Here is a 27,357-nt window from a genome sequence, read left to right as displayed (position 1 = left end):
AAATATTTGTGAAAAAATGGGCCGCTCTCAGTCGCTCAGTTATTTCCAACGTGGAACTGTCATCGGATGCCACCTGTGCAGCAAATCCAGTCATGAAATTTCCTTGTTCCTAAATATTCCAAAGTCAACTGTCGGCTTTATTATAAGAAAATGGGAACAACAGCCACGAAGTGATAGGCCACGTAAACTGACAGACAGGGGTCAGCGGATGCTGAAGCGCATAGTGCAAGGACTTTCTGCACAGTCAGTTGCTACAGAGCTCCAAACTTCATGTGACCTTCCTATTAGCCCACATACAGTACGCAGAGAGCTTCATGGAATGGATTTCCATGGCCGAGCAGCCATGGAGCAGCCAAGTCCAATGCAAAGTGTCGGATGCAGTGGTGTAAAGCATGTCGCTCTTGGACTCCAGAACAGTTGGATACGCGTTCTCTGGAGTGATGAATAACGCTTTTCCATCTGGTAATCTGATGGACAAGTCTGGGTTTGGAGGTTGCCAGGAGAACGGTACATTTCGGACTGCATTGTGCCCAGTGTGAAATTTGGTGGAGGATGAATTATGGTGTGGGTTTGTTTTTCAGGAGTTTGCCTTGGCCCCTTAGTTCCAGTGAAAGGAACTTTGAATGCTCCAGGATACCAAAACATTTTGGACAATTCCATGTTCCCAACATTGTGGAACAGTTTGGAGCGGGCCCCTTCCTCTTCCAACATGACTGTGCACCAGTGTACAAAGCAAGGTCCATAAAGACATGGATGACAGAGTCTGGTGTGGATGAACTTGACTGGCCTGCACAGAGTCCTGACCTGAACCCGATAGAACACCTTTGGGATGCATTAGAACGGAGACTGAGAACCAGGCCTTCTCGACCAACATTAGTGTGTGACCTCACCAATGCGCTTTTGGAAGAATGGTGGAAAATTCCTATAAACACAGTCCGCAACCTTGTGGTCAGCCTTTCCAAAAGAGTTGAAGCTGTAATAGGTGCAAAAGGTGTACCGACATAATATTTGACCCTATGGGTTAGGAAGGGGATGGCACTTCAAGTTCATATGTGAGTCAAGGCAGGTGGCCAAATACTTTTGGCAATATTAGTGTATATTGTGACGTGACCCCAAGGCCCGTTGCTGTAGCATCCATCCATGATCATGTTCAAGTTTCTGCTAATATCCAACAACATTCTATGGGCTACAATAAACCTTGTCAACTTTAGGCGCAGTAGATATATATTTTTTTTTCTGATTTGGCCAACCTACGGCACACCTGGGCAATGATCGTGCAGTCAAACAACCGTTGTTTTTGTCCTCTCCAAGGTTCTCATAGTCATCATTGTCACCGACGTCCCACTGGGTGTGAGTTTTCCTTGCCCTTATGTGGGCCTACCGAGGATATTGTAGTGGTTTGTGCAGCCCTTTGAGACACTAGTGATTTAGGGCTACATAAGTAAACATTGATTGATTGATTGATTGATCGTGATATGCCACACTTGTGAAGCAGATGGATTTTTTTGGAAAATAAGAAGTGCTCACTAACAGATTCAAACTTATATTTGAGAGAAATATGCCTTTAGTGTACATACAAAAATATTTAAAGATTTGAGTTCAGCTCAGGTAAATTAGAGAGCAAAAACAAAAGTGTTGTGTTTATATGTTTGTTCATTGAATAAGAGCACTGGAGCAAATTATTAGTCACACAACTTAAATAATCAAGCTTGCCATTGAGCCTGCAATTCTCACTTCTGATTCTTTTGTAATGTTTTTTCTTAACATTGGTGTAAAAAGTGATATACACTACTTTTCTGGCTTCATTTTCTGGGTACACAACCTCTACAAATTTAATCCCTGGTGGTTCTCGATTTACAAAATTTGATTCGTGCTAGACTTTAGTGGCTTTCTGCAGTTACCTTTGCTGTTAACGCCGGCGAAGGCTAACATTTTTTATATCATCTGGCTCTAGGTGTATTCAAGGAACATCAGGTCTTTGGACAAATGTAATTAATGACCACTGGCCTAGGCTGACAACCTTAAGGGCACATGCATGCATGTGTGCAGGATATTTGATGATGGCCCTGTAAGCACACCAAATCTGATTTTTATTTCCCTCCGGTGACATTGATCATATGTTTTTTGCCAGTCCAAGTGCTCCAAAGTCTTTCAAATCTGATCTTAGGCCACATCAGGAAGTCGTCCAAATCTGATTGGAATCTGATCTTTTCAAATATGACTACAGTAAAATGCAACCTGATTGCAACTTTTACCTCATCATTCGTGTGTGCAGCACGATCACTTTCCTTTTTGCAATTCTCTTCTTCCTTCGTCTGCAGTTATTTTCCATCATAAGCCTACTTCCTCTACACAACAGCCATAGCACAAACCCACTAACATGCTGATCTGTAGTGTGGATGTCTTCTCGTGCTCAGTGCCCTTGTGGTTAGAGTGCCCGGCCTGAGACTGGAAGGTTGTGAGTTCAAACCCTGGCGGTGTCATACCAAACACTATAAAAATGTGACCCATTGCCTCCCTGCTTGGCACTCAGCATCAAGGGTTGGAATTTGGGGTTAAATCACCAAATGATTCTCGAGCGTGGCCACCGCTGTTGCTCACTGCTCCCCTCAGTGGGTGAACATGGGGATGGGTCAAATGCAGAGGATAATTTCACCACACCCAGTATGTGTGTGACTATCTTTGGGACTTTAACTTCAGTAGCGACGTCTTTGTACACTTACGGAATCTGTTCTGGCGAAATGAGCTGATTTGTTGAAAAAAGTTATCAGCTGTGTAATGATTTATGCTGCTTCTGCATTAAAAAAATATACCTTTAGTTTCGAAATGCTATTTTGGATATAAAATAAAATATATAATAAAATAATCACTTACTTGTAGTGTCAGTGACAAGTCATCTTTTCACCCCCAAGAGATAGCTCATTTCGACAGATTAACTTTGGGTCTACAACTCTCGTTTTCACTTATCGAACTGCGCATACAAGTGACGTCGCGGCCACATTGGGTCATGTGCGTGTTTATACTGGAGTCCGATAAAGATCACACTTTACTTGCAGTGTAAACGGTCAGCTTGAAAAAAAATCAGATTTTGAAAAAGTCAGATCTTGGCCACTTCGGCCTGCAGTGTAGACTAGTCTATATGGCACTCCTCCACAGTAACATTTCCCAAACTTTCATAATAGGAACCAATACAAAGATCTTGTGGTGCAGTGGGATGCATATAGACCTGAGTTTTATTGAAATGTTGGCAAAAACGTGTTGGAAATTAGTTCTTTTTTGACTGTGCCACTGCTTGGCATCTTGTTGCCATAGTGACACGTTCCTACTGGATCTTGTCCTCCTTTCAGCTGCAATGTCTGTTTGCCTGCCACTAGATGGCACGTTAAAGCAGTTCTTGTGGCTTCAAAATGAAGGTCAACTTTTTTCAACCTCGAGTGCTTTTCAATGTGAAGCTTGAAAAAAAAAAAAACTCTGGAAGTGTTAATCTCGCGCACTCCCACCCTCTCTGACAAACCTTGTCAGGGATCATTGTGTCCAAGCATTTCCTTTCCATCCTCTCAGGCCACGCCCACATTGTGGAACATTATCAGGTCCATTGTTAGCAGTTGCTTAGCAACACGGTGCTCGTCGTCAAGGACAACCAGCGTTCTGCCTCGCACCACTGTTGTTCACATGAGCACTCAATGTGAAGCAATCAGCTGACGTGTGTGTGTGTGTGAGTGTCTTCATGGTAGGGCTCTTGAAAGAGGGTGTTGACATTTTCTTCCTTGTTTAAAGCTGCCTGCGTGGTTCTTGTCCAAGTCTGCCGGATCTCGACTTGGTCATAAAACTACAACACTGAGTCGTGTCCGAGACAGGAAATCCATTCGAGGCTTCTCGAAGAGGAACGTTTGTGGAGGTCATGTGGTACTTGTAGTCCTCCATGTTGTAGTCCTTTGTGTGGTGGAACTCCTGCTCAGCTCACACGCTTCACCTCTGGAGGCCGAGCGTTTCAGGTGGAGTCCCGACAAGAACGGCCACGCTGTGTGTCAGACGTTAGCATGAATTCCCGCCCACCTGCATGATTGACAGGCGTTAGGAGTTGAAGAAAGAGAAACCAAGGTTAAGAAAATTTATTCATTTACACTTAGAGCCCTCTGCTCACACGTGGGGAGGGTGGAGCTAATGACATATACGGCAAGCAGCCCCCAGGAAGCAGCTGTCAACAGTCCCTCTCACACACTCACACACGTTAGTCCAGTGTGATGACCACTTCCTGTTTGGCCTCCAAGGCTGACTAGAAAAACCAACGGAAGGCCTCACCGGTCGGGACAGATGGCGGTCTCTGTGGAGCAGAGCGAGAGAAAAAAAACTCTTTAAGGACAGAAGAAACTGCACACACACACACAGACACACACACACACACACACACATGCACATCCCATCATCACTCACACTCGCCACAGGTCCAATTAGTGGGTAATGGACTCATTTGCTAACGTGCATGTTCTGCTGGAGCGTGTGTGTGCGTGTGTGTGTTAATTAGCCATGGATTGTGGCGACTCCTTAGGGAGGTGGTGAAGAAAAATCTATAATAAATTGTGACAAACACAATGTGGGTCTCACCTCCAGTGCCCCTCCCCCGCCTCCCCCCGGCTTCTTCTTGAGTTCTTCGCACTTCCGGAACTTGCAGATCTGGTGACCTGTCTTCCTGTTGCGACATGAGGAACACACACCGCAGTTGATAAGGCGCCTGCACGGCCCGCAGACGCCACATCGTTTCCTCTTTCTCTTGGCTGCCGCCCCTGACGACGATGACAAGACCACACCCCCCGCAGTCACACCTGAGGGCGAGGTAGAGGCGGGACAGGGGGAAGTGTTGGCGTGCTGCTGGCAGTCCGCCGGCCCTCGCTGGCTGCCCGTCATCTGGAAAGCGCTGCTGGCGTCTGAAATCCCACCCCCGGCCGACCCCATCGCCATGACAATGACACCCGGGGGTAAGCCCAGGCCCCCTAAGAAGCTGCTCCCGAGAACCCCTCCCCCGTTGCAGCTCCCTCCCTCTGACAGGCCCATCACATCTGGGTGGGCATGTCCTTGCTTGTTGATGCCACAGTCAGCCCCTCCTCCATAGCCGGGCGGGAAGTTCCCATTGCTCGGCGCCATAGGGTGGTGGTGGGGTGTTTGAGCAACAGGAAGTGAATGTTTTTCTGTCCGTCCACCCTCGTCGGGACGTCCACCTCCCACCGCACCTGGTGCCCCGCTGCCCTGGTGCATGACACTGCTGTGGGGGTGTGAAGGGGTCATGTGACCTGAAGGTGTGGTTGGAGTTGGGTGGTGGTGGTGGTGATGCGTGGCGGCGGGCTTAGGCCGGCCCCAGAAGACTGCCGCCGGATGGTTCATGTTGTCGTGGCAACCCCAGGGCGCTGCCGCCATGGCGCCCAGTCTCGTGGCTGCAGGTGGGAAGATGGGGGCAGCCGCTGCCAATCGGGCCGCCAGCTTGGCGGACGGCGGGAAGCTGGTGACATCCATGTTAACGTTGGTCTTGTAGAAGCTGGCGATAGACGAGCGGTAGCAGTCCATTTCGCTGCTGTAGTCCAATACCGGCGCCAGTGTGGACACCTGTGACATGCAGCCCTTGTCAGTGGTGGCGGTGGCGGTGGGCGTGGGTGGTGGAAAGTCAAACTCACCTGGCCCTGTGCACCGTAGCCATGGTGATTTGGATGATGGTGCGAGGAGGCGGAGCTTCGCTGGAGGACCGAGGACAGATCGCTCTCCACGCACACGCCGCTCGTCATCCCCGACATGTTTGTTTACTTCCCTGCGGCTCCAAGCACAAACACACAACCTATGATGTCACACTTCCTGTCCACATGACCTCTGACCTTACTGCAAATCGCTGTTCCTTGTGTGTGTGTGTGTGTGTGTGTGTGTGTGTGTGTGTGTGTGTGTGTGTGTGTGTGTGCGCGCGCGTGTGTGTGTGTGTGCGTGTGTGTGCGTGTGTGTGTGTGTGTGGCAGGAAATAAAATGTGCACCCTCCTTGGAGGCGTGACTAATTAGCGTGTCTGGTCAGCGTGTGCGAAGGTCACGGCGGCCAGCAACACTCCCAGGCGGCACATTAACGCCCCCCCCCCCCCATCCCCCCGCCTCCTCCCGCAGGCGCAGCAGGAGGAGAAAGGAGGCTAAAAAGCGTGAAGGCGGCATGCGGTGGAGGAGAAAAAGGATGCTCTGACTTACCAGGCCCGCCAGGAGGAGGAGGAGGAGGAGGAGGAGAGGAGGAAGAAGGAAAAGAGGAAGAGGAGGACCGTCTGGGAATTAGCCTGCCACGGATCATGGCTGGCGGGGAAGGAGATGGGGGGGCGGGGGCGGGGGTGGGGAGCACCAGGAGGGATTTGTCGGTCTGTCAGTAACAGGAGAGGGGGGAGGGGGCGGGGGGGTAACGGATAATGGGGGGGTGGGGGGTGGTGGATAATCACCTGGGCTTGGCACGAGCGAGCGCGAGGCAAGAAGGAGGAGAGGCAGGTGGCGAGGAAGCGGCAAGACCCTGCAGGGGGGGAGGGGGCGATGAATAATGGCGGAGGTTATGAACGGATACGTGTGTCGTCCTCACGACGCGGGGGGTGGAGGTGGGGGGTGCGGGGTGGTGCTTGTTGGCAGGCTGATGTTCGGTGACAGGAGAGGGAGGGGGAGTGTGTCGGCTCGTGCCCTCCGCTGCGTCTGGCGCCACCCGTGGCCGTGCGCCGCGTGGCGTCTGATTGGCGCCCGGGGAGAAACAGGAGGCGGCGGCGGCGATGTGTGAAGAAGGCTGGCGGCTTTCCAACACGCACCACGTGGCCCCTCTGCTGCATTCTTATTGGTCCACATGTAAACAGCCGCCTTGTCGTCGTCATGTCCAAAATCATGACTTAAAATGGGAAATGGGTTATACTTGTACAGTGCTTTTCTACCTTTTTAAGGAACTCAAAGCACTTTGTCTCTTTTTTCCACATTCACCCATTCACACACACATTCACACATTGATGGCGGGAGCTTCCATGCAAGGCGCTAACCAGGACCCATCAGGAGCAAGGGTGAAGTCTCTTGCTCAAGGACACTACGGACGTGACTAGGATGGTAGAAGGTGGGGATTGAACCAGTAACCCTCAGATTGCTGGCACGGCCACTCTACCAACTGTGCCACACCATCCCTTAAAGGCCTACTGAAACCCACTACTACCCACCACGCAGTCTGATAGTTTATATATCAATGATAAAACATTAATATTACAACACATGCCAATACGGCCTTTTTAGTTTACTAAATTGCAATTTTAAATTTCCCGGGAGTTTTGTCTTGAAAACGTTGTGTAATGATGACGTGTACGCAAGACGTCACAGGTTTTTAGGGAGTATGAGCGCTGCGCACACACACAGCTAAAAGTCGTCTGCTTTGACCGCATAATTACACAGTATTTTGGAGATCTGTGTTGCTGAATCTTTTACAATTTGTTCAATTAATATTGGAGAAGTCAAAAGTAGAAAGAGGGAGTTGGGAAGCTTTAGCCTTTAGCCACACAAACACAGTGATTCCTTGTTTAAAATTCCTGGAGGTGAAACTTTACTATGGATCAGAGTGCAGTTAACCGAACATGGATCACGAAGGAATGTCAACCAGCAGGTTTCGGTGAGAAATTGTGGTTAAAAAGTTGCTTCTTACCGGAGAAAAGCTGAGCTTGTGCCGTCCATAAAGCTGCCGTCGACTCCCCTGAGACATTGGCGTCAAGACACCCTTGGACACACCCCTCCGACTATCAGGTACTGTTAAACTCACTAAAACACTAGCAACACAATAGAAAGATAAGGGATTCCCCAGAATTATCCTTGTAAATGTGTTTGAAAAACATCGGAATCCATCCAATTGCAATCGCGTTTTTTTTATTTTTTTACTTTTTTTTTTTTTTTTCCGAGTCCGTCGCTATTAATATCCTCAAACACAAATCTTTCATCCTCGCTCAAATTAATGGGGAAATTGTTGTTTTCTCGGTCCGAATAGCACTTTTTGTTGGAGGCTCCCATTAAAAACAATGTGAATATGTGAGGAGCCATCAACATGTGACGTCATCGTCTGCGACTTCCGGTAGAGGCAGGGCTTTTCTCTTAGCACCGAAAGTTGCAAACTTTATTGTGGCTGTTCTCTACTAAATCCTTTCAGCAAAAATATGGCAATATTGCAAAATGATCAAGTATGACACATAGAATGGACCTGCTATCCCCGTTTAAATAAGAAAATCTCATTTCAATAGGCCTTTAAAATGTTTGTACAGGTCTCAAATTGTATCATGGTAAATGGTTGTACTTGTATAGCGCTTTTCTACCCCTTTTTAAGGAACCCAAAGCCCTTTGACAGTATTTCCACATTCACCCATTCACACACACATTCACACACTGATGGCATAAACTGCCATGAAAGGCGCTAACCAGGACCCATCAGGAGCAAGGGTGAAGTGTCTTGCTCTAGGACACAACGTACGTGACTAGGATGATAGAAGGTGGTGATTGAACCGGTAACCCTCAGATTGCTGGCATGGCCACTCTCCCAACTTCGCCACGCCGTCCGCAATTAGGTATTAATTATTAATTCATAATTCAGTCAGTAATTATTAACCCATGTAAGCATTACCTTTAGCCCCTCCCCAATGACATTGTAACCAAAAGTTGAAAGGTCAAATGTGCTGTCATTGCAAACTGTAGTTACAGCAAGTACACTTTTGAGTAGGGGTGTACCGGTCCGATATTAGCTAAAAAAACGTGCATTTTGAAATATTCGATACAAGCCTCGATAAAAGCAGTCCTACAACTTATTTACATGTGCAAATCTGCACAGCCATTTAACATATAAATGTCCTCCAATAAGCACACAAACTTGATTATTTTATGTATTGTAGTCAACAAATTTACAAAATGTAAATGTTGTTGGCTAAAGGCTACTAGGAGCTAGCAGCTACACAACAGCTAAGCACACGATAGCATACAAGCTAGGCATTCAAAATAAGCGTCTTTATTTAAACATGAAACATAAAACAGCACATTAGTCAATATAAGCAGAAATTAAATATACATATCTAATATTCTAAGGGAGTAGTGTATGAAAAAGTATCCTATTTGAGGTATTGTGACCACTTCGTGTCACCAAAAAGCTAATTAGCATCTCCACTTTAACTTAAAATACAGTATATGTCTGTTATAAGGTTAGTGTTTTTATACATACCATTGTTTTCTGTTTGGGTAATTTCACTTGATCAAACTTTCTGTAATACACACAACAAATTGATAAAACTATATTGATTTGTGCTGATATCCTATTGGTTTAATATCGGTAACAGCCAATATGCAGGGCTCCAATATCGGAAATGAAACAGTTGTACCAGGACACAGTGGCCTTGTGGTTAGAGTGTCCGCTCTGAGATCGGTAGGTCGTGAGTTCAAACCCCAGCCGAGTCATACGAAAGACTATAAAAATGAGACCCATTACCTCCCTGCTTGGCACTCAGCAACAAGGTTTGGAATTGGGGGTTAAATCACCAAAATAATTTACAAACGCGGCCACGGCTGCTGCTCACTGCTTCCCTCACCTCCCAGGGGGTGGAACAAGCAGATGGGTCAAATGCAGAGAGTAATTTCACCACACCTAGTGTGTGTGTGACTATCAGTGGTACTTTATTAAGTAGGCTTCTAAGTAGATTCTTAAAAAGCAAACAAAAACGCCTGTGTGGTAGTTTTTCCAGCCTGCAGCCAGTCAGCTTCATATTCAGTAACAGCCCTGATAGAAGATAGCGGTTAGCTCAGCTGCCTTTCAAGCAGTTGACCCAGGTTTGTTCCTGGCCTACTTCCTATTCTTTGTGGACCTGTTGTCAATACATTGTGTAAAGTTGTGATGTGAATAAAGAGGACTGACTCACGGCACACACAGATGGTTCTGATCCACATTCTGGTCTGAGGTTTATTGCTACCAGAAATACTTCAAATTATTGTTTACTTTCACTTGTAAATCATTTATATGACCTTGGACGCTCAGCGCCACCTGCTGGTTGCTTCATATTGTAGCTCTCGCTCACACACACACACACACACACACACACACACAGACACACACACACACACACACACACACAGTGTTAATCCTATCAAAGCTGCCTGTTCCTTTGCATCTGTGCTGACTCAGCTAAATGAGCGCTGCTGATGCTATATGCTCCATCCTTCACTTTTTCACTTTGTTTTTGTTTGTCTTTGTTCAGGTTATCTTTCTCTAGACAAGTGGACATTTGAAAAGTAAAAATGTTCATCAAAAGTTTAGTTTTGTTCAAGGACAGGGAAATAAGTGTGTATGTGAGGCGTGGGCTATTATCCCTCCTCTAATCTCTTTATCTTGGCCCGGCCGATCGCCTGAACGCTTCTGCTGCATTCTGAAAAAACTTTGCACGTTTCTTTGTGTGTATTTAAAAGTTGTTTTGAGTCGTAAAGACAGGGGGTAGGGTGCACCTCTGTTTCATGGGCAATGGCTTCACTGGGCAGACTGCGGCTGTAGAAGACCTCATTGGGCACGTTATCATTTGACAGGTCGGTGACGGAAATAGCAAACTATGACTTGCGTCTTCACAATGACCTTTCACTCCAGCAGAGAAGCACCTGATGGCCAGAGTAACGCCGCTAGACCCGCCCAACCTGGGTTTTGAGGATATGGAAGGCGAGTTAAACTTGGCTGTGGCAGACAGGTAGGAGTCGTTGTCATGGAAACGTGAGATGAAAATAGAGCATATATATATGTGAGTTGTGTTGCGTTTCAGGCGTGTCAAACTTTTATTCAACATCAACAACAGCAACAACAAGTAACAACCACACACGCACACACACGCAAGCACACACACAATATGTGTGGCGTACTTATGCTTTATGCTCTTCTTGTTCTTCAAGAAAGGAAAAGAAGAAGAAAAAGAAAGAGAAGAAAAAGTAAGTTGGGTTTGCTGTCTGGTTCTTTGCTGTCTCTGGTTGTTGTTTGATTCCTCCACAGCAAGGAGAAGAAGAAAGAGGAGAAGAAAGAGGAGGAAACGAAGGAGGCAGTGTAGGTTTAATGTGATAAAGATTTACCATGTGTGTTTATAATACTAACGTATATTAGTGTGCAAGAGATCACTGTCGTGGACCCGGCAGGAAACACGTATTATCACTGGCTGTTCATCATCACGGTTCCTGTTATGTACAACTGGACCATCATCATCGCCAGGTAACATCCTTGTCCACACATCCCAGCACACCTGTCCTCATCATACGTGTGCGTGCCAGGGCTTGCTTTGAGGAACTGCAGACGGACTATGTGCTGTACTGGTTCCTTTTGGATTTTTGCTGCGATTTGCTGTACCTCGCCGACATGGTCTTCAGAACTAGGACGGGTTGGTATGCATGCGGTGGTGTTCTTTAATGAGGCGCCCATGTGACCACGCGTGTACGTGCAGGCTACCTGGAGCAGGGTCTTCTAGTGAAGGATGAGCAGAAGCTGCGTGAGCGCTACTCCGAGAGCTTCCAGTTCAAATTGGACCTGCTCTCTATGATCCCTACTGATGTTCTGTATGTTCTTCTGGGCCTCAACTACCCTGAGATCCGCCTCAACAAGCTGCTGAGGTTCAACAGGTGGATACCACAGTGCTTGGATGACATCAGCAGTGCCTAGCAATCGTCTTGACATGTCTCCATGGCAGGATGCTGGAGTTCTTCCAAAGGACTGAGACCAGAACTAGCTACCCCAATGCGCTGCGGATCTCCAACCTGGTCATGTACATCGTCATCATCATCCACTGGAATGCCTGCCTCTACTACTCCTTTTCCAAGGCCATTGGTGAGCATTCTGAGATCAGAGTTGGGCCTCAGCTGAGTCCACTAACGCCTTTTTCCTGCGTGCCTTCAGGTTTTGGTTCGGACAGGTTTGTTTATCCTAACCCCGCAGATCCAGAGTTTGGACGCCTGGTAAGAAAGTACGCTTACAGCATGTACTGGTCCACGCTGACGCTAACCACAATCGGCGAAACTCCACCCCCTGTCGAGAACTCTGAGTACTTCTTTGTGGTCACCGACTTTTTGGTGGGTTCTTGGCTGCCAGCTCAATTGCGTTAGCATCGGATTTTACCTCCCCCCGCCTGTCGCAGGTAGGCGTGCTGATCTTTGCCACCATTGTGGGCAACGTGGGCTCCATGATCACCAACATGAACGCTGCCCGCGCCGACTTCCAAGCCCGCATCGACGCCATTAAGCAGTACATGAGCTTCCGCAAGGTGAGCGGGGTGGTGTAAAGGTTAACAAGAAGTCATGTTTGAGGCAGAAGCGCTTTCTGCTATCCAGGTAACAAAGGACCTGGAGAAGCGCGTCATCAAGTGGTTTGACTTCCTGTGGACCAACAAGAAAGCGGTAGATGAACGGGAGGTGCTCAAGTTCCTGCCAGACAAACTGAGAGCGGAGATCGCCATCAACGTACACTTGGACACACTTAAGAAGGTCAGAGGTCACACACACTTTCCCGCACTTCAGGAGCAACGTCTGTCGTTCGTGTTGGCATGCAGGTGCGTATCTTCGCCGACTGCGAGGCGGGGCTTCTGGTGGAGCTGGTGTTGAAGCTACAGCCTCAGGTCTACAGTCCCGGGGACTACATCTGCAAGAAGGGCGACATCGGTCGCGAGATGTACATCATCAAGGAGGGAAAGCTTGCCGTGGTGGCCGATGACGGCATCAAACAGTTTGTGGTCCTGAGTGATGGAAGCTACTTTGGGGAAATCAGCATCCTGGCCATCAAAGGTAACCATGTCACGTCACGCAACGTCAAGCAGTGTAACGTTATGTAGTATAACGTCAAGTAGTGTTGCGTCAAGTAGTGTTACGTCAAGTAGCGTTACGGTAAGTAGTGTTACCGCAAGTAGCGTTACCGCAAGTAGCGTTACGTCAAGTAGCGCTACGTCAAGTAGCGTTATTTCATGGAGCGTTACTTCATGGAGCGTTACTTCATGTAGCGTTACATCATGCAGCGTCATATCGTGTAGCATCACGGCACGTATAGTAACTTCATGTAGCGTCGCGTAGTGTAACGTCATGGAGCGTAATGTCATGTAGTGAGTAACGTGATGTAGCGTCATGTTTTGAAGCACCAAGTAGAGTCACGTCATGTAGTGTAACGTCATGTAGTATAACGTCATGAAGTGTAACATAATGTAGCTTTGTGACACATAGTGTCACATCATGTAGCGTCACGTCATGTGGTGTAACGTCATGTAATGTAACATGTCACGTAGTGCCACGTCACATAGCATCACGTCATAAAGTGTCACTTCCCGTAGCGTCGCGTCACGTAGCGCTCGTCACGTAGCATCACATCACGTAGCCTCACATTACGTAGAGTCACGCCATGTAGAGTCACGTAGCATAATGTCACATCGCGCAATGTCACGTAGCGTAAAGTTACATAGTCTAAAGTCACGTAGCATCAATTAGTGTCGTGTAGCGTCAGAAGCCATCTGTGTTACTTCACTGGCGCTCTACCTCAATGGCAGGCAGTAAAGCAGGAAACAGACGGACAGCAAACATCCGGAGCATCGGTTACTCCGACCTTTTCTGCCTTTCTAAAGATGACCTGATGGAGGCACTAACTGAGTACCCTGACGCCAAAGCCTTGCTGGAAGAGAAGGGGAGACAGATCTTAATGAAGGACGGCCTGCTGGATCTGGAGGTATCACTGCCAGTTCTACTCAAAAACTCTCTAGACCAACGCTGCCAGCCCATGACTTCTCTTCTCCCGCAGGTTGCGGCACAGGGTCCTGACCCTAAGGAGATGGAGGAGAAGGTAGACCGAATGACTTGCACCCTCGACGTACTGCAGACGCGTTACGCTCGTCTTTTGGCCGAACACGAAGCTACTCACAGCAAGCTCAAACATCGCATCAACAAACTGGAAAGGAAGTTACCGCCGCCCCACCCTGTCCAGCCAGACCATGAGCCAACCCCAACTCCTGAGACACAGCCCAGCAAATAACAAACATGTTGTTGATGTCTGTTATAGTATGTATCTACAAAGGAGGGCTAGGGACTATGTGCTATTCCTAGCACATAGTCCCTAGGTATAGTATCATTTCTAGCATATTGCTTCCCACTTCTGTGTGCTACGGAAAACCATGATTTGTTAATTCGAAAAATCCAAAATAAAGGTTCTAAACCCTGGTGGCCCACAGGCTTTCAATCCAGGCTGAATTGGGATGAAAAAGACGGAATTTTATTGGCAATAAATCTATTGTGAATTGGTAACTTTTATTGTCAACATCTGAAACCGCCCCAATTTCTCCATGGTTTCCTTTAATAGGAAGCGAATGTGCATGGGGACACAATTATGTTATGTTAATATTAATACAAAGTAAATAATGTGTGAGTCATGTGACTTATTGAAGTCTCATGTGTGCAAATGCTGACAACAAATGAATATATATATTTTTTTATAAATCACAACATTATTGTAAGAAGTGTTGCACACTACTTTCAGGCCTTGTTTTGTGTGTACACAACCCTCATAAAGTGAGTGTTGAAGTGTGGGACGGTTCTGGATTTGTAAAATCGGACCCGTGCACGACTCACAACTTCTAAGTGGCTTTCTACAGTAAGTCTGTGGGTAATTTGATTTTAAAAATATTTGGCAAACAAAAAAGGCTGTTTACAACCATTATGGGGAGGACATTAACTTTCCAATGTGGTTTAGATTTAGACAACTTTATAGATTACCAAAGAAAATTGTTTGACACAGTAGCTCAATTGCAAGAGGAAATTATAACTTAAACACCAAAAAGGGGAAAAAATAAATTCAATATAATAGACAAGACCAACAATATCCATCCATCCATCATCTTCCGCTTATCCGAGGTCGGGTCGCGGGGGCAGCAGCCTAAGCAGGGAAGCCCAGACTTCCCTCTCTCCAGCCACTTCGTCTAGCTCTTCCCGGGGGATCCCGAGGCGTTCCCAGGCCAGCCGGGAGACATAGTCTTCCCAACGTGTCCTGGGTCTTTCCTGTGGCCTCCTACCAGCTGGACGTGCCCTAAACACCTCCGTAGGGAGGCGTTCGGGTGGCATCCTGACCAGATGCCCGAACCACCTCATCTGGCTCCTCTCGATGTGGAGGAGCAGCGGCTTTACGTTGAGCTCCTCCTGGATGGCAGAGCTTCTCACCCTATCTCTAAGGGAGAGCCCCGCCACCCGGCGGAGGAAACTCATTTCGGCCGCCTATACCCGTGATCTTATCCTTTCAGTCATGACCCAAAGCTCATGACCATAGGTGAGGATGGGAACGTAGATCGACTGGTAAATTGAGAGCTTTGCCTTCCGGCTCAGCTCCTTCTTCACCACAACGGATCGATCCTACGTTCACTTTACTGAAGACGACGCACCGATCCGCCTGTCGATCTCACGATCCACTCTTCCCCCACTCGTGAACAAGACTCCTAGGTACTTGAACTCCTCCACTTGGGGCAGGGTCTCCTCCCCAACCCGGAGATGGCACTCCACCCTTTTCCGGGCGAGAACCATGGACTCGGACTTGGAGGTGCTGATTCTCATTCCGGTCGCTTCACACTCGGCTGCGACCCGATCCAGTGAGAGCTGAAGATCCCGGCCAGATGAAGCCATCAGGACCACATCATCTGCAAAAAGCAGAGACCTAATCCCGTGGCCACCAAACCGGATCCCCTCAAGGCCTTGGCTGCGCCTAGAAATTCTGTCCATAAAAGTTATGAACAGAATTGGTGAGAAAGGACAGCCTTGGCGGAGTCCAACCCTCAATGGAAACGTGTCCGACTTACTGCCAGCAATGCGGACCAAGCTCTGACACTGATCATACAAGGAGTGGACTGCCACAATAAGACAGTCCGGTACCCCATACTCTCTGAGCACTCCCCACAGGACGTCCCGAGGGACATGGTCGAATGCCTTCTCCAAGTCCACAAAGCACATGTAGACTGGTTGGGCAAACCCTCAAAAACCCTGCCGAGAGTATAGAGCTGGTCCACAGTTCCACGACCAGGACGAAAACCACACTGTTCCTCCTGAATCCGAGGTTCGACTATCCGGCGAAGCCTCCTCTCCAGTACACCTGAATAAACCTTACCGGGAAGGCTGAGGAGTGTGATCCCACAATAGTTGGAACACACCCTCCGGTCCCCCTTCTTAAAGAGAGGGACCACCACCCCGGTCTGCCAATCCAGAGGTACCGCCACCGATGTCCACGCGATGCTGCAGAGTCTTGTCAACCAAGACAGCCCCACAGCATCCAGAGCCTTAAGGAACTCCGGGCGGATCTCATCCACCCCCGGGGCCTTTCCGCCGAGGAGCTTTTTAACTACCTCAGCGACCTCAGCCCCAGAAATAGGAGAGTCCACCACAGAATCCCCAGGCACCGCTTCCTCAAAGGAAGACGTGTTGGTGGGATTGAGGAGGTCTTCGAAGTATTCCCTCCACCGATCCACAACATCCGCAGTCGAAGTCAGCAGAACACCATCCGCACCATACACGGTGTTGATAGTGCACTGCTTCCCCTTCCTGAGGCGGCGTATGGTGGTCCAGAATCGCTTCGAAGCCGTCCGGAAGTCGTTTTCCATGGCTTCCCCGAACTCTTCCCATGTCCGAGTTTTTGCCTCCGCGACCGCTAAAGCTGCACACCGCTTGGCCCGTCGGTACCCGTCCACTGCCTCCGGAGTCCTATGAGCCAAAAGAACCCGATAGGACTCTTTCTTCAGCTTGACGGCATCCCTCACCGCTGGTGTCCACCAACGGGTTCTGGGATTACCGCCACGACAGGCACCAACAACCTTGCGGCCACAGCTCCAATCAGCCGCCTCGACAATAGAGGTTCGGAACATGGTCCACTCGGACTCAATGTCCCGCACCTCCCTCGTGACATGTTCAAAGTTCTCCCGGAGGTGTGAATTGAAACTCTCTCTGACAGGAGACTCTGCCAGACGTTCCCAGCAGACCCTCACAATGCGCTTGGGCCTGCCAGGTCTGTCAGGCATCCTCCCCCACCATCGCAGCCAACTCACCACCAGGTGGTGATCGGTAGAAAGCTCCGCCCCTCTCTTCACCCGAGTGTCCAGAACATGAGGCCGCAAATCCGATGACACAACTACAAAATAGATCATGGAACTGCGGCCTAGGGTGTCCTGGTCCCAAGTGCACATATGGACACCCTTATGTTTGAACATGGTGTTTGTTATGGACAATCCGTGACTAGCACAAAAGTCCAATAACAAAACACCACTCGGGTTTAGATCCGGGCGACCATTCTTCCCAATTACGCCTCTCCAGGTTTCACTGTCGTTGCCAACATGAGCGTTGAAGTCCCCCAGTAGGACAAGGGAATCACCCGGGGGAGCACTCTCCAGTACTCCCTCGAGTGTACCCAAAAAGGGTGGGTATTCTGAACTGCTGTTTGGTGCGTAAGCACAAACAACAGTCAGGACCCGTCCCCCCACCCGAAGGCGAAGGGAAGCTACCCTCTCATCCACTGGGTTGAACTCAAACGTGCAGGCTTTGAGCGGAGGGGCAACAAGAATTGCCACCCCAGCCCGTCGCCTCTCACTGCTGGCAACGCCAGAGTGGAAGAGGGTCCAGTCCTTCTCGAGAGAACTGGTTCCAGAGCCCTTGCTGTGCGTCGAGGTGAGTCCGACTATATCCAGCCGGAACTTTTCTACCTCGTGGACTAGCTCAGGCTCCTTCCCCCCCAGTGAGGTGACGTTCCACGTCCCAAGAGCTAGCTTCTGTAGCCGAGGATCGGACCGCCATGTGCCCTGCCTTTGGCTGCCGCCCAGCTCACAATGCACCCGACCTCTATGGCCCCTCCTATGAGACCAACAATAAAAAAGCAATAATAGTACATAACAACAACCGCAATAGTAATGGTGTAAACCAGTGGGCGATTGATATCGGGCCGCAGAATAATTTTTATAAATATTTTTTCATTTTTCAATCATCTATTTATTAAATCAACATAAAAAACACAAGATACACTTACAATTAGTGCACCAACCCCAAAAACCTCCCTTTTTCATGAAAAAAAAATGGATGCCAGGCAAATTCTTCAGATTCAAATTATTTTCAATATAATTAAAAATTGTAAAAAGTATAGATATTTTATAACATATGTTCTGTTTACCAATAATGGTAACATAAACTAGTCTGTGGTGTTCTTGTTATATTTTTGGTTTAAAATATGTACATTTAAGCAAGTTGCTCATTTATTACATCGAATATTAATAATTTGGATACAATATCATTTAAATGTACCGATTGGCCCAAAAGGGACAATCGGTAAAAAAATGGATGGAGGGCAAATGTTGATGACCCCTGCCTACTTTTAATGCTGCGTGTTGACACGTCGCGTTACTGGTGTGTCCCAACGAGTGATGGGAAATGTAGTCTTAATGCTGCAGTTGTACGCTGTTAGTGACTCTCAGGACTACAAGTACCAGCTTGCATCATATACTGCTGCGCGTGGTGCCTGCGCATCGGCTTGCTGCTACTTTAAGAAGGTCCGTTTAACTGCTCCGAAAAAGCTTTTTATTTATTAACGTTTGACTTTTCCTTCACATGATCACTTTTATCAAATATAATTTTACTTAAGTATAACCTCAATGTTGCGTTGTGTGCATTTGTTATGGCAATATATTAGTATTTTTCAGCTAACCGGCTTGGTGGAAGTGCTAGCTTTCATGTCGTCTGGTATTTTTGTTCACTCATCTCGTATTTATTGTCAGTGTGCTAATTTTGCAGCAGATCAGTTTAAATATTAAAGATAACTCATCTGAGCTGACTGCGTGAATAGTATATTTGACGTAAACACGTATTAACACAAGTAAAGATCAATTAAATACGACATGGAAGAGAGTAATTGACATTAAAAAAAAACACTTTTGCAATCGGCCAAGAAATAACATGTGTTTTTTGTTTTAAGACAAGTTTGGCTCACTTATTAAAGTGGGTGCCATGGAGCCTGCCTGGCTACCTCAGGGCAGGGGGCGAGGTCGTAACCATAGTCAAGTGGAAAGGTCACGACCCCAACGCATGGCAGCAGGGAGGCCAGGCAGTGGTGTAGAAAGAGGAGGATCAAGCACAAAAATGGCAGTCCCATCAGAAGGTTGGCACGATGACGACACCCTAAAGGAAATACATCCAGACCAGTTCAGTTCTGCGCTTACCTACTTCCTGTCTCGCGGTGGAAAGGTGTTGCCGTCCACACTAAGTTTGAGGAGATCCGAAAGTCTGACCAGGCGGCGGCGCAGCGACTGATGAATAGCCGGTTGAGCTCCTCGTCGTCCGACGACGATGATGATGAAGATGCAGAAGCCGACCACAAGGATGCGAAGAGAGGACAGATACTGGAGTCTACCTTCACCACTTACACCGACCAGACAGGTGAACAGGTTCAGGTTTTGATCACATGATTTGGGCAATGTTGTGACTATCTGTGTGTCTGTGTGTCCAGGTGGAGATGCCACAGGTCTTCTCAGAACTGGCCAGTATGTCAGCGAGCTCTTTCAGTCAGGAGCGCTTACCTGCCTCATCTGCATCGCCTCTGTCAAGAGGACCCAGGCGGTGAGGATGAATAGATGTATACATCCGTGGTTCTGAAACGTTTTTACCAAGTACCACCTCAGGAAAAAAGTGGCTTTCTAAGTATCACTATACTAAACAACAATAAAGTACAGTAATATAGTAGGCCTAAGTATTCATCAAAAATAAGGCAGCGGTTTCATGTAACAAGTATATCCAATATTTCTGGGTGATGTAACACTGTGTTTTGAATATAGGAATAAAACACTGTACATTAATCAGGTCATTCTTTGGTGTACCACTAGATGAAGCCCGCATACCACGAGCGGCAGAGTTGTGTATAGAGTATAGCCCTCTAAACAACAGGCGCCATAACTGCTATGAATGGCATGTGTGGCAGTCCCCGCCTTATGCGTGCAATTGCCCTTATTTTGACATTAGGTTTTCTAACTAAGTGTATCTATCCATCCATTTTCTACTGCTTATCCCTCTCGACGTGGCGGGGGGTTATGCAGCCTATCCAGGCTGCACTAGGGCGGAAGGCGGGGTACACCCTGGACAAGTCGCCACCTCATTGCAGGGCCAATACACTCACTCTCACATTTACACACTAAATAAACCAAAATAATATGTCTCTATATAGTTATAAAAACATATTCCAGCTCATTAATGTACAATAAAACATGCTGCACTACAGGGCATTTTTATACATCGAAAATAGTAACAAGGAAGCATTGCGAACACATAGCATTAGCTCAAAATTAGTAGCAGTCATGGCGCCCTGTAGTCACGTAAATGCTTTTTGACCAATTATCGAGGGGCTCGCCTTAAACCAAGTTGGCCATACTCTCTTATGCACGACTCTGCCTAGTGGTACACGTACCACAGTTTGAGAACCACTGGTATAAATGCATAGCTCAATGAACGGATAGATACAAACTGTAACTTCATGGATAGATTGATTTGTTTCCATAATTAGGTAAAGGCACAGAGTTACCTCCTGACCAGGCTGTGTGTTGTTACCTTCTTTTTACCATGACTTGTTTTTTGTTGTAAGCGTGAACGACAGAGCTGAGTTTATTTGAGTCAGCATCAGATTTTATACCCTTCAATTATGGAAATGTCAGAAAATATTTTGCACCACCGACCAGTGATTGAAAGGAGGATATGTTAACCGCTGGCTGCTAAGTTAGAGCTTTTGAATTTAAATAGACGCGGGTGGATCAATCACCAGTAAAAATACCAGGTATAGTATCAGTTTGTGGTTAATATTACAGTACAGTGATTAGATCATTATTAATTATTAACAAAAAATATTTTGTTACTGTATATAAACTCAGGAAAAGGTCCATGGACACTGGAGGGCTTTAAAGGCAAAAAATAAAAAATTTCAATCAATAATAATTGAAATATTTAATTGATGCTGTGACACCGCCATCCTGTGTTTTTGTGTGTAACTATTCAGTGATCTTGAAAATTTAAAAGGGGAACTGTACTGTTTTTTTTAATTTAGCCTATCATTCAAGAAGACAAAAACACTTGTTTTTCTTTTTAGCATTTTAAATTGTGAATAAATGCGATCAAAAGTCCGCTTACAATGGAGTCATTAGGAGTCGCTCTAGTCCGCCTATAAATCCTTTAAAAAACATCCAACCACTTCTATTAAAGTGTCATATACTTGCTATAAGTATATATGTAATGTGGTAGCACGCACATATATAATAACATTTAATATTTACATATTTTCCTCGATTTTTGCATGCGCGCCCCGCGTTATTTTTTTTTTCAACAACATAACTGATTACTACTCACAGCAGACTTCATCAGAGCCAACAAACATAACAAAACATCACTGCCTGTACAAAGTCTGCTGTCATTCGTACGGTTATTTATTGGGTTTTATGGGCGGAATGGAAGACCTCCCGTTGGCTCCATTAGAAGCGGACTTTTATTTACGAGTTAGAATGCATTAAAATAAAATACATCCGTCCTCATAAAAATTCTGAATGATAGGCAAAAGTCCAAAAAAGTGCTGTTCCTCTTTTAAGTGTCACTTTTGATATAGTCAACATTGCTCCTGTAATTACTTGGTATTTGATCAATAACCAAATATGTAGTATTGCTCAGAGCTAATGTCAATTATTCAAATAAACAGTAAAATAAGTGTTGATTTAATTTTAACAGAAGTGTAGATAAAACTCTGTTACAACAGAAAGTAATCAGCTATTGACAGTAAATTAGTGCAGGTTAATAATGAATAGTTTTGACAAATTAGGAGACCTTGTAAACCGTTTTAAAATTGTTCTATTATCATTTACGTACCAAACAATATATGGTGATATTTATCGTTACCGCAGATGAGCAATATTTATATTACTATATAGATTTTAGGACGTATCGCTTATCCCTATTAGTTACAAAATTTTTAGGATATCGTGTACCGGACAAAGATAAGGGACATTACTGACCTAAAGCAAAATATTATTGATGCTATTTCAACCATTGATGAGGTTATGCTCAAGTGAACATAGCAAGAAATCGAGTACCAATTAATTGTACCCTCATAGAGGTGTGTTAAACGAAGTAAAACAATTCAATATGTAATTCTAATTTTACAATTATTCGCACATATTTACCTTTTTTATAATATTTTTAAAATGGATAAAGAGATCTTATACACACCCTGTACATCATCTTGGTGACCAGAGGTTGAATTGGGACCGCACCCCCCCATGATGGATAATATCCCCTCCCTCCAGGTGTGGAGCTGCTCCAGCTGCTTCTCCCTCTTCCATCTTCCATGTATCCAAAAATGGGCCAGAGACTCTGCTTTCCTCGTTAGCTCCGTCACGGATGAAGACTTTGGACAAAAGCAGCACCCATGGCCCTGGCAAGTCATGTGACCACACCACATCACTTACCTTCCTCAGAGTTCCTTTTTTACTGTTGTCATTTTCCCTTCTCAGTCCTAAGTGTCGAGCAGAGTATCCCCACAGTGCCACGCCCACCAAGTAAGAAGATGCATTGAATACTGCAGGCGTGCGACACACATGATTGTATATGTGTTGTGCTCAGGTACACGTGTTACTGCGGGAAGCTTCAGGACCCTCCACCTGATCCGTGGCTAGTTCCTCACTCGTGTGGCTCTGTATGTCAGAAGGAGCTGAAACCTTCTTGTGGACACGCGTGTCTTCTACTCTGTCACCCTGGTAACCTCAAACAAACAAACACACACACACACACACACAAACACACATTCACAATGCATGTGTGTGCCCTCAGGTCCTTGCCCCCCTTGTCCAAAGATGGTGTCTGTTTCCTGTTTGTGCGGAAAAGCTAAGCCCCTCCCGCGTCGCTGTAGCAGCAAAGTATGCTGAATGACTAATTTTGACTCTTTCTCATCCAATCACAAAACTCCATGGATAAAGTGTGTGTGTGCGTGAATGTGTTTTCAGGCCTGGTCGTGCCAGAAGCCATGCGGACGGCGGTTACTATGCCAACAACACACTTGCTCACAGCCGTGTCACTCAGGTAAACACAAGTGAAAAACCCGCAATGAGTCATATGTGATGTCGACTTACACATGCATATTTGTGTGTGTGTGTGTATGTCAGAGTGCCCCCACTGCCCCAGAGTCAGCCTTCAGAAGTGTGTGTGTGGACTACAGGAATCCCAAAGACCTTGCGCTAGTCCTAAGTGGAACTGTCAGAATGTACGCCACTTTATTAGGAACTGCCTGGTCTTTCAAGATGCTTGACAATGTCCGTTTTCAGGTGTGCGGTGTCCTTCTCTCCTGTGGAAATCACACCTGTGAGCTGGTGTGTCATGACGGACTTTGCCCTCCTTGTCCTCGCTCGCTTAGCAGATCATGTCCATGTGGCAAGACCAGTAAGAGAGACACACAGCTCCAGACTAAGTCTTGACCCATTTTCATCAGTACATTTGTGTGTGTGTGCACACAGAGTGGTCCCTGCCGTGCACAGAGGAAGTCTCACTGTGTGGGGATACGTGTGACCGCCTTCTAACATGTGGAAAACACACCTGCACCATGAGGTGTCACCGTGGGAATTGTGACACCTGCAGACAGGTTCCATATTTACACACATGCATATTCACATTGTGTTGGTATTTACTTGCTTTGTGTGTGTGTGTGTGTGTGTGTGCGTGTGCGTGTGTGTCAGGAGGTGGAGAAGGAGTGCAGGTGTGGGAAATACAGGAAGTTGCTGGCGTGTCACAAAGAGTATGTGTGTGAGTCCAAATGTTCAAAGAGTAGAAGCTGCCAGAAACATCAGTGTAGGAGGAAGGTGAGTCCCCATCATCGTCATTTTCATCATTACCTTTTATTAATGTGTACCTATGTGTCTGCAGTGTTGCCCTGGCAACTGCGCCCCTTGTGACCAGAACTGTGGTCGAACTCTGGGATGTCGCAACCACAAATGTCCATCTGTCTGCCACCAAGGTAGGTGTGTGTGTGTGTGCATGTATGTATGGTGTGATACTCACTAACTCTTGGCTTTGCACTCTGTCAGGAAGTTGTTATCCATGTCCAGTGACGGTGGACGTTAAGTGCGCATGCGGCGCTACCTCCTTGACGGTCCCGTGTGGACGAGAACGGAGTACCAAGCCTCCCCGCTGCAAAGAGCTCTGCAGGTAAGTGCACCTCCTGTGAGTCCATCACGTATGTGTGTTGGCATACGGGCTGCTTACGTGAGGTGCGATGACCACCTTAGGTGTCCTCCCTCCTGCCACCACACGTCCAGAGAACGCCACCGCTGCCACCCGGGGCTCTGCCCACCATGTACACAGCCCTGCCTCCTGCCTCTGGTTGGCTGTTCGCACACTTGCCCGCAGCCGTGTCACGACCGGGTTCTGGTTAAGTCGCAGCAGGTATATAGCTCTCGCCCTGCTTCCAAATAGACCAAGCAGAAATCACCAAATCCTTTTTTCCCTCGTGTCCCTCAGGTGCAGTTGACTGGACCATGGCAGCAGCCATCAGAACCAGCATTTGTGACCAAGGCCCTGCCATGCCCCCCTTGTCAAGTCCCGATTCCAGTGTAAGTCCAACACTATGTATCTATGAGCATGTGTACAATTTTTATTGAATCTTTCTCTTCCAGGTCCTGTTTTGGAGAACATGAGGTGAGGTTTCTTCCTCATTATGTGTCCTACCCTGTTACCCTCATTCTAACCGCTTATTTACTTTAGCCACTTGTTAAGCACCTTTACATTTTGTCTTCTTCAGGTCAGCCCGCTGCCGTGTCATCATCGTGGACGTTTCTCTTGCAAGAGACCCTGTGGACAACCTCTGACCTGTGGAAATCACACCTGCAGCAGAGAATGTCACCTGGTTACCAACAACGACAAGGTGACAATCAGTACAGCCAGCCTAGCATAGTTGCTGACCACAGTCGCTAAAGTTAGCCGGGTATGTTGTAATCTGCAGTCCTCTCTTTTTATCTGTTCTTTAGTGTGGGGAGTGTGAGGAGAGCTGCTCTAAATCCCGCCCACCTCTTTGTCCTCACACCTGCCCACTCCCCTGTCACCCTGGGAGCTGTCCCCCCTGCAGCCAGATGATACGCCAGCGCTGCTACTGTAAGATGAGCGTGCTTTATGTGGAGTGCACGTAAGTATACACAATCTCCTATTTTGTTATTGTCTATTTGTCATCATCTTTGTGTGTTTGTGTGCATGCAGAAAAATGACGTCAGCTGATGGTGACATGAGATTGGCGATGGGTTCGTGTGGTAACCAGTGTCCCAAAGAGGTACGCACCATCACTTCATAACATGCCTGTCTCTGTGTCCATGTTTGGACATGAAGCATCAACTTGTCACCGCACACTTCCTACAAATATCAAAACCACATTTTTGACAGCTGATATTGCAATTACACACACACACACACACACACACTCTTAAACTGTGCATGTACATGTCCTCCAATAAAGGTGTGTGTGTGTGTGTGTGTGTGTGTGTGTGTGTGTGTGTGTGTGTGTGTGTGAGAGTGTAGCTCAGCTGCAACCATCGCTGCAAGCAGGTGTGTCATCCAGGTGCGTGTGAGGTCAAATGTCATCAGAAGGTAAAGCTGCGATGTCCTTGCAAGAGGGTGAAGAAGGTAGAAAAAACATCCTTGTGTCTTTTTAAAGTGTGCGTTATTTGTATGTCTTACCAGCATTGTGTGGAATGTGTGTCTGTGCATGCGTGCATGTACAGGAGATACTTTGTGCGCTGTCGTCAGAGTATGTCGTTGAGTGTGATGACACCTGCAAACAACAGCAAAAGAAAGTTAGCCAGGTGAACATAAGCACACATGGTGATGAAATGACAATGTCCGAGGTAGTTGTCATTGATGTTTGTCCGTGCGTGTTCAGTTGAAGGAGGTGGAGCAAAAAGCAGCAGAGGAAGAGGAGCAAAAGAAACGTCAGGTGAGGATCAGGATGAAACTACTACATGTCACACGACCATGTCTAGTTAAGCTAAGCTAAGCTAACTACTAGTGTATCAATAGGATGAGCTGGAGGCGTTCACCAAACGTCAGCAACGAGGAGGTCGCAGGAGCAAGAAGCGAGGCAGGCAAGAGGACACTGAGAACCAAAGTGGGAGTGCAAGGTGTTGGAGGGGCTTGGCCTTTGTCCTTGTGCCACTGGGTGGAGTGCTGCTTTCAGTCGCTGCTTATATCCTATTGAACAGCTAGTGCTGGATGTCAAATGATCCTTTTCAATAAAGTTGAGTGTGAAAACTATTTCCTGTTGTTTATTCACACACACACTCATAGCGTGCCATATACGGGGAAAGTTAGGAGAATTTGAAGGGCCCCCTAACTGAAAGGGACCAATGAAAATTAAATTGTGGTGTCAACAGCTGCTCTGTGGGGCCCCAATGTGATTTTATATATACACACATATGTATAACTAACTGTCTCTCACAGTTGAAGTGTACCTATGATGAAAATTACAGACCTCTGTCATCATTTTAAGTGGGAGAACTTGCACGAACAGTGGCTGACTAAATATTTTTTTGCCCCACTGTGTGTGTATATATAAATATATATATATATATATATACACACATGTATATATATATATATACACACATGTATATATATATACATATATATGTATACATATATATGTATACCAAACTACATGGATGATACAGCAGAGGATTGGGAGAATGTCATGTGGTCAGATGAAACCAAAATAGAACTTTTTGGTATAAACTCAACTCGTCGTGTTTGGAGGAAGAAGAATACTTAGTTGCATCCCAAGAACACCCCACCTACTGTGAAGCATGGGGGTGGAAACATCATGCTTTGGGGCTGTTTTTCTGCTAAGGGGACAGGACGATAGATCTGTGTAAAGGAAAGAATGAATGGGGCCATGTATCGTGAGATTTTGAGCCAAAACCACCTTCCATCAGTGAGAGCTTTGAATGGTTGACCAAATACTTATTTTCCACCATAATTTACAAATAAATTATTTAAAATTCCTACAATGTGAATTCCTGGATTTTTTTCACTTTCTGTCTCTCACAGTTGAAGTGTACCTATGATGAAAATTACAGACCTCTGTCATCATTTTAAGTGGGAGAACTTGCACAATCGGTGGCTGACTAAATACTTTTTTGCCCCACTATATGTGTAAAAAAATATATATGTTTTTCTTTATACATGGCCCCTACAATTCCTGGCCGTGTCCATGCTCATTGAAACACACTTACACTACTGGCATGATGGTCTTAGCAGGTCACATGACTGAGTGGCTAAGAGAGAGAGACAGAGAGG

At 46.6% G+C, this 27,357-nt stretch overlaps 3 protein-coding genes across 5 annotated transcripts; 2 read left to right on the top strand and 1 right to left on the bottom strand.

Annotated features, from left to right (window-relative positions):
- Window positions 1-3,199: 3,199 nt before the first annotated feature.
- Window positions 3,200-6,590, bottom strand: LOC133560442 (uncharacterized). Of its 2 annotated transcripts, none has more exons than XM_061912957.1 (5): window positions 6,453-6,590; window positions 5,667-5,803; window positions 4,606-5,598; window positions 4,125-4,324; window positions 3,200-4,056 (listed from the first exon to the last, which is right to left on the bottom strand). In XM_061912957.1, exons 2-4 carry the CDS (start codon window positions 5,781-5,783, stop codon window positions 4,277-4,279), a joined length of 1,158 nt encoding a protein of 385 aa, XP_061768941.1. In that variant the 5' UTR covers window positions 5,784-5,803; window positions 6,453-6,590; the 3' UTR covers window positions 3,200-4,056; window positions 4,125-4,276. The 2 variants fall into 2 exon arrangements, with proteins under 2 accessions (XP_061768941.1, XP_061768942.1); XM_061912958.1 differs by lacking the exon at window positions 6,453-6,590 and adding an exon at window positions 6,214-6,340.
- Window positions 6,591-10,118: 3,528 nt separating this feature from the next.
- On the top strand, window positions 10,119-14,292 carry cnga1b (cyclic nucleotide gated channel subunit alpha 1b). Of its 2 annotated transcripts, XM_061912955.1 has the most exons (15): window positions 10,119-10,572; window positions 10,634-10,727; window positions 10,800-10,841; window positions 10,927-10,962; window positions 11,024-11,074; window positions 11,132-11,236; window positions 11,296-11,402; window positions 11,466-11,640; window positions 11,709-11,845; window positions 11,915-12,087; window positions 12,153-12,278; window positions 12,346-12,498; window positions 12,564-12,795; window positions 13,545-13,720; window positions 13,793-14,292. In XM_061912955.1, exons 2-15 carry the CDS (start codon window positions 10,645-10,647, stop codon window positions 14,021-14,023), a joined length of 1,827 nt encoding a protein of 608 aa, XP_061768939.1. In that variant the 5' UTR covers window positions 10,119-10,572; window positions 10,634-10,644; the 3' UTR covers window positions 14,024-14,292. The 2 variants fall into 2 exon arrangements, with proteins under 2 accessions (XP_061768939.1, XP_061768940.1); XM_061912956.1 differs by having other exon boundaries at window positions 10,123-10,572; window positions 10,631-10,727; window positions 10,927-11,074.
- Window positions 14,293-18,402: 4,110 nt separating this feature from the next.
- On the top strand, window positions 18,403-26,316 carry nfxl1 (nuclear transcription factor, X-box binding-like 1). Its single transcript, XM_061912949.1, has 25 exons — window positions 18,403-18,554; window positions 18,977-19,159; window positions 19,246-19,437; window positions 19,508-19,617; window positions 22,335-22,465; window positions 22,542-22,586; window positions 22,651-22,784; window positions 22,858-22,943; window positions 23,031-23,106; window positions 23,190-23,287; window positions 23,349-23,463; window positions 23,538-23,662; window positions 23,757-23,879; window positions 23,944-24,034; window positions 24,105-24,225; window positions 24,306-24,462; window positions 24,538-24,629; window positions 24,693-24,714; window positions 24,818-24,940; window positions 25,044-25,198; window positions 25,270-25,339; window positions 25,585-25,689; window positions 25,788-25,868; window positions 25,946-25,999; window positions 26,083-26,316. The coding sequence occupies exons 2-25, from the start codon at window positions 19,009-19,011 to the stop codon at window positions 26,266-26,268; spliced, it is 2,643 nt and encodes an 880-aa protein (XP_061768933.1). The 5' UTR covers window positions 18,403-18,554; window positions 18,977-19,008; the 3' UTR covers window positions 26,269-26,316.
- The last annotated feature ends 1,041 nt before the right edge of the window (window positions 26,317-27,357 follow it).

This window comes from Nerophis ophidion, linkage group LG10 (assembly GCF_033978795.1).
Source record: "Nerophis ophidion isolate RoL-2023_Sa linkage group LG10, RoL_Noph_v1.0, whole genome shotgun sequence".
Lineage (NCBI taxonomy): Eukaryota > Metazoa > Chordata > Actinopteri > Syngnathiformes > Syngnathidae > Nerophis > Nerophis ophidion.
The sequence above is the reverse complement of the archived record's forward strand: the minus strand, read 5'-3'. Positions and strand labels throughout refer to the sequence as shown.

What these genes read in the sequence shown, in the direction of transcription:
- LOC133560442 (XM_061912957.1), bottom strand. Translation starts at nt 5,783, where the DNA reads ATGTCGGGGATGACGAGCGGCGTGTGCGTGGAGAGCGATCTGTCCTCG. An exon ending in GCTACGGTGCACAGGGCCAG is followed by an intron (nt 5,599 to 5,666) that starts GTGAGTTTGACT and finishes TGCATGTCACAG; the next exon opens with GTGTCCACACTGGCGCCGGT. An exon ending in GCGGGGGAGGGGCACTGGAG is followed by an intron (nt 4,325 to 4,605) that starts GTGAGACCCACA and finishes TCTGCTCCACAG; the next exon opens with AGACCGCCATCTGTCCCGAC.
- cnga1b (XM_061912955.1), top strand. Translation starts at nt 10,645, where the DNA reads ATGGCCAGAGTAACGCCGCTAGACCCGCCCAACCTGGGTTTTGAGGAT. An exon ending in GAGGAAACGAAGGAGGCAGT is followed by an intron (nt 11,075 to 11,131) that starts GTAGGTTTAATG and finishes AACGTATATTAG; the next exon opens with TGTGCAAGAGATCACTGTCG. An exon ending in CAGCATCCTGGCCATCAAAG is followed by an intron (nt 12,796 to 13,544) that starts GTAACCATGTCA and finishes CCTCAATGGCAG; the next exon opens with GCAGTAAAGCAGGAAACAGA.
- nfxl1 (XM_061912949.1), top strand. Translation starts at nt 19,009, where the DNA reads ATGGAGCCTGCCTGGCTACCTCAGGGCAGGGGGCGAGGTCGTAACCAT. An exon ending in TGGTTACCAACAACGACAAG is followed by an intron (nt 24,941 to 25,043) that starts GTGACAATCAGT and finishes TCTGTTCTTTAG; the next exon opens with TGTGGGGAGTGTGAGGAGAG. An exon ending in CTTGCAAGAGGGTGAAGAAG is followed by an intron (nt 25,690 to 25,787) that starts GTAGAAAAAACA and finishes GTGCATGTACAG; the next exon opens with GAGATACTTTGTGCGCTGTC.